General features: G+C 38.9%; 1 protein-coding gene across 1 annotated transcript; it reads left to right on the forward strand.

The window, feature by feature from the left end:
* The first annotated feature begins 352 nt into the window (after window positions 1-352).
* On the forward strand, window positions 353-1,315 carry LOC122676437 (olfactory receptor 6P1). Its single transcript, XM_043875630.1, has one exon. The coding sequence runs from the start codon at window positions 353-355 to the stop codon at window positions 1,313-1,315; it is 963 nt and encodes a 320-aa protein (XP_043731565.1).
* The last annotated feature ends 1,991 nt before the right edge of the window (window positions 1,316-3,306 follow it).

The following is a 3,306-nucleotide window of genomic DNA, read 5'->3' on the forward strand; positions in this document are numbered from 1 at the left end:
GTGTTAGGAGTTTGTGGAAAGTAAAAAAAAAAAAGAACATATCATAAGTAAGAAAGTAAATACTGAAATACTAAGATTTGTTTTAAAACTGCTCAGCAAACATTTATCAAATATCCAGTGTTGTTATAATTGCTAAATTATTTAGTACAATCCTCAAGTCTAAGAGTTTTTCCCTGGAGGTGGGAAGTGATACAGGAAAGGGATGGAACAAAATGACATAGCAATTATTGATAATATACTGTTGAGTATCTTCAGAAGGTTGTAATCTGGGGATGTCAGCAGTTTGGTCTATTTGTCTTTCAACATATTGCTCTTCCTGTTACTTTTTCAGGCAATCAAGTGGACAGAGATCATGAGAAATTTGAGTGGAGACTACATAGTAGAGTTTGTTTTGGTGGGCTTCCCTACCTCCCCACCCCTTCAGCTGCTCCTCTTTGCACTCTTCCTTGCAATTTTTTTGTTGACATTGTTGGAGAATGCACTCATTGTTTCCACCATCTGGCTCACTCCAAGCCTTCATCGCCCAATGTTCTTTTTCCTTGGCCATCTCTCCTTCCTGGAGCTATGGTATATCAATGTCACTGTTCCCCGACTCTTGGGGGCATTTCTTACCCAGGAGCATAGAGTCTCCTATGTAGGTTGTATGACCCAACTCTATTTCTTCATTGCCTTAGCCTGCACTGAATGTGTCCTGTTGGCAGTCATGGCCTATGACCACTACCTGGCCATCTGTGAACCTCTCCGTTATCCTAGTCTCATGCCCTTCAGTATGGCCACTCGCCTTGCTGCTTTCTCTTGGGGTAGTGGCTTCTTCAGCTCCATGATGAAGCTTCTTTTCATTTCCAGATTGTCATACTGTGGATCCAATATAATCAACCATTTTTTCTGTGATATCTCTCCACTACTGAACCTCACCTGCTCTAACAAGGAACAAGCAGAACTGGTAGACTTCCTCTTGGCCCTGGTGATGATTCTGCTCCCTCTATTGGCTGTGGTTTCATCATATGCTGCCATAATCGCCACTATCCTGAGGATTCCTACTGCTCAGGGACGTCACAAAGCCTTTTCCACATGTGCCTCTCACCTGGCAGTGGTTGTTATCTACTACTCCTCCACTCTCTTTACCTATGCACGGCCCCGGGCCATGTACACCTTCAACCACAGCAAGGTCATCTCTGTGCTCTACACTGTCATTGTACCATTTCTCAACCCAGCCATTTACTGCCTGAGGAACAAGGAAGTAAAGGATGCCCTCAGAAAGACAGTGCTGGGTAGGTGTCCCTGTTCCAGGGATATCCCAGATTGGTGTACCTGACAAAAAAGGAACAGTATCCTAATAGTGACATATCAAAGAATCATAAAATAGGCTTAACAGGACCAAAATATCAGCTAGCACACTGCTTCTTTAAATAGTGTCAGGAAACTTCTTGATACAAACAAAAAATTGTGAATCATTGATCTTATACAAGAGTTTCCAAACTAATATTGAAATGGTTATATAAGAATCTCTGGGGGGTTGTTAAAATGCATATTCCCAGAAAAATCTATGGAGAATCTGATAGAGTATGCTATTGTTTGTCTAGTGGTAAAGAACCCACCTGCCAGTGCAGGAGACATCAGAGACATGGGTTTGATTCCTGGGTAGGTAAGATGCTCTGGAGGAGAGCATGGCAAACCACTCCAGTGTTCTTGCCTTGAAAATCCAATGGTGTGCTACAGTCCATGGGGTCTCAAAGAGCTGGACACAACTGAAATTACTTAGCACACATGCCTTGCTTGCAACCCTGATATGCATAATTTTCAACTTTTTAAGAACTCTTATTTCACAGCCAGTTTGAGGCTCTTTACTCTAGACCAAGGCTATTATTTTGCAAGTGAGAAAATAGGTAATAAAAGGGACTTGCTGATGGGTATGTCAAGACAAAATTATGTAGAAATTGTTGTAGCAGTTTCAAGGATTCAAATTCTCAGATCCTAATTCTGTGAGAATCACAAAAGTACAATTAAACCTCCCAAACTGAAACTAATGTCACCTAATGCATAGTCCTTATCTCTACAAGTCTTATACTCACTGCAAGTCAAAGGAGGAAGAAAATGCAGCACTGGTATTCAGCCATGTGTGCAACAATTAATATAGATAAATAGTCATCTGTATCTCCTTCATGTTATTTGAAGAGTGATGCACAGCTTATTGACCTAATGAAGGTTGGTTAGGTAGTAGATCAAATGCATTAGAGAACTTTTATGTACCTTGGCCTCCGAATCTTCCCCAGCACCATGGCCAACTTCTGTTTCAACTAGCTGCTGCCTGAATTATACCAGCTGCCAGATATTTTACATTTTGCCACTGGGGCAAATGACTACAGGAACAGAAAATGTCTGAATAAAGAGGCAAGATTGGGGAACAAGCGACATCTCTGCAGTGAGTGGTATGCTTCTGGTTCAAAACCAGAATGATAGACATTCTTCTAAATTCTCTTTACTTTTGGAAACTAGCTTGAATTACTTAGAAAGTAATTCCAGTTCCAGGCTAATTTCTACACAGTAGAACTAAAATCAATGTTTCTTTGAGTGGGATATGTAAAAGAACAAAAAATGGTATTGAACAAATACTCATAAACAGAAATTGTCTCTCAGTGGACACTTGCTTATTCTGAACTGGGCTTTGGAAAATAAGATAATTGTCCATTAAAAAAAAACTGCTTGATTAATAATCATTTTACGTTTTCTAACATCTAAAATAACATAAACCCAAAATAATAAATCTGACATTTAAGAGTATAAGCAGATTTGCTTCCATTAAATTTCTGAATAACCTTTTAAAGAAACATCCTTGAGGGACTTCCCCTGTAGTCCAGTATTTAAGACACTGGGCTGCCAGTGCAGGGGTTGTGGGTTAGATCCCTTGTTGGGAAATATGGCATAGTAAAAAAACAAAACAAAACAAAAAAAAAACACACATAGAAGCAAATCTTTGACTTTGGGCATAGACAATGGATTCTTACATATGACACCAAAAGAACAAGCAATAAAACAATAGATAAATTGGACCAAATCAAAATTTTTAAAAATACAAAAGAATTAAAAAACATCCTTGAGATTGGCTTAATTTACCTTACATTCATTACATCATCCTTTTGTTTGTTTCATACATTTATGGAAAGCATAATTTTATGGTTAAGGGTTCCACCCTTAGAGCCAAGAAATTTGGAATCATTCTGGTTTTACCCTTAACATGTCCCTCATAATGCAAGTTATGCATCCACCTCATGTGCATGTTGTGAATATTAAATTAATTGTATGTGA

Source organism: Cervus elaphus, chromosome 20 (genome assembly GCF_910594005.1).
Source record: "Cervus elaphus chromosome 20, mCerEla1.1, whole genome shotgun sequence".
Classification (NCBI taxonomy): domain Eukaryota; kingdom Metazoa; phylum Chordata; class Mammalia; order Artiodactyla; family Cervidae; genus Cervus; species Cervus elaphus.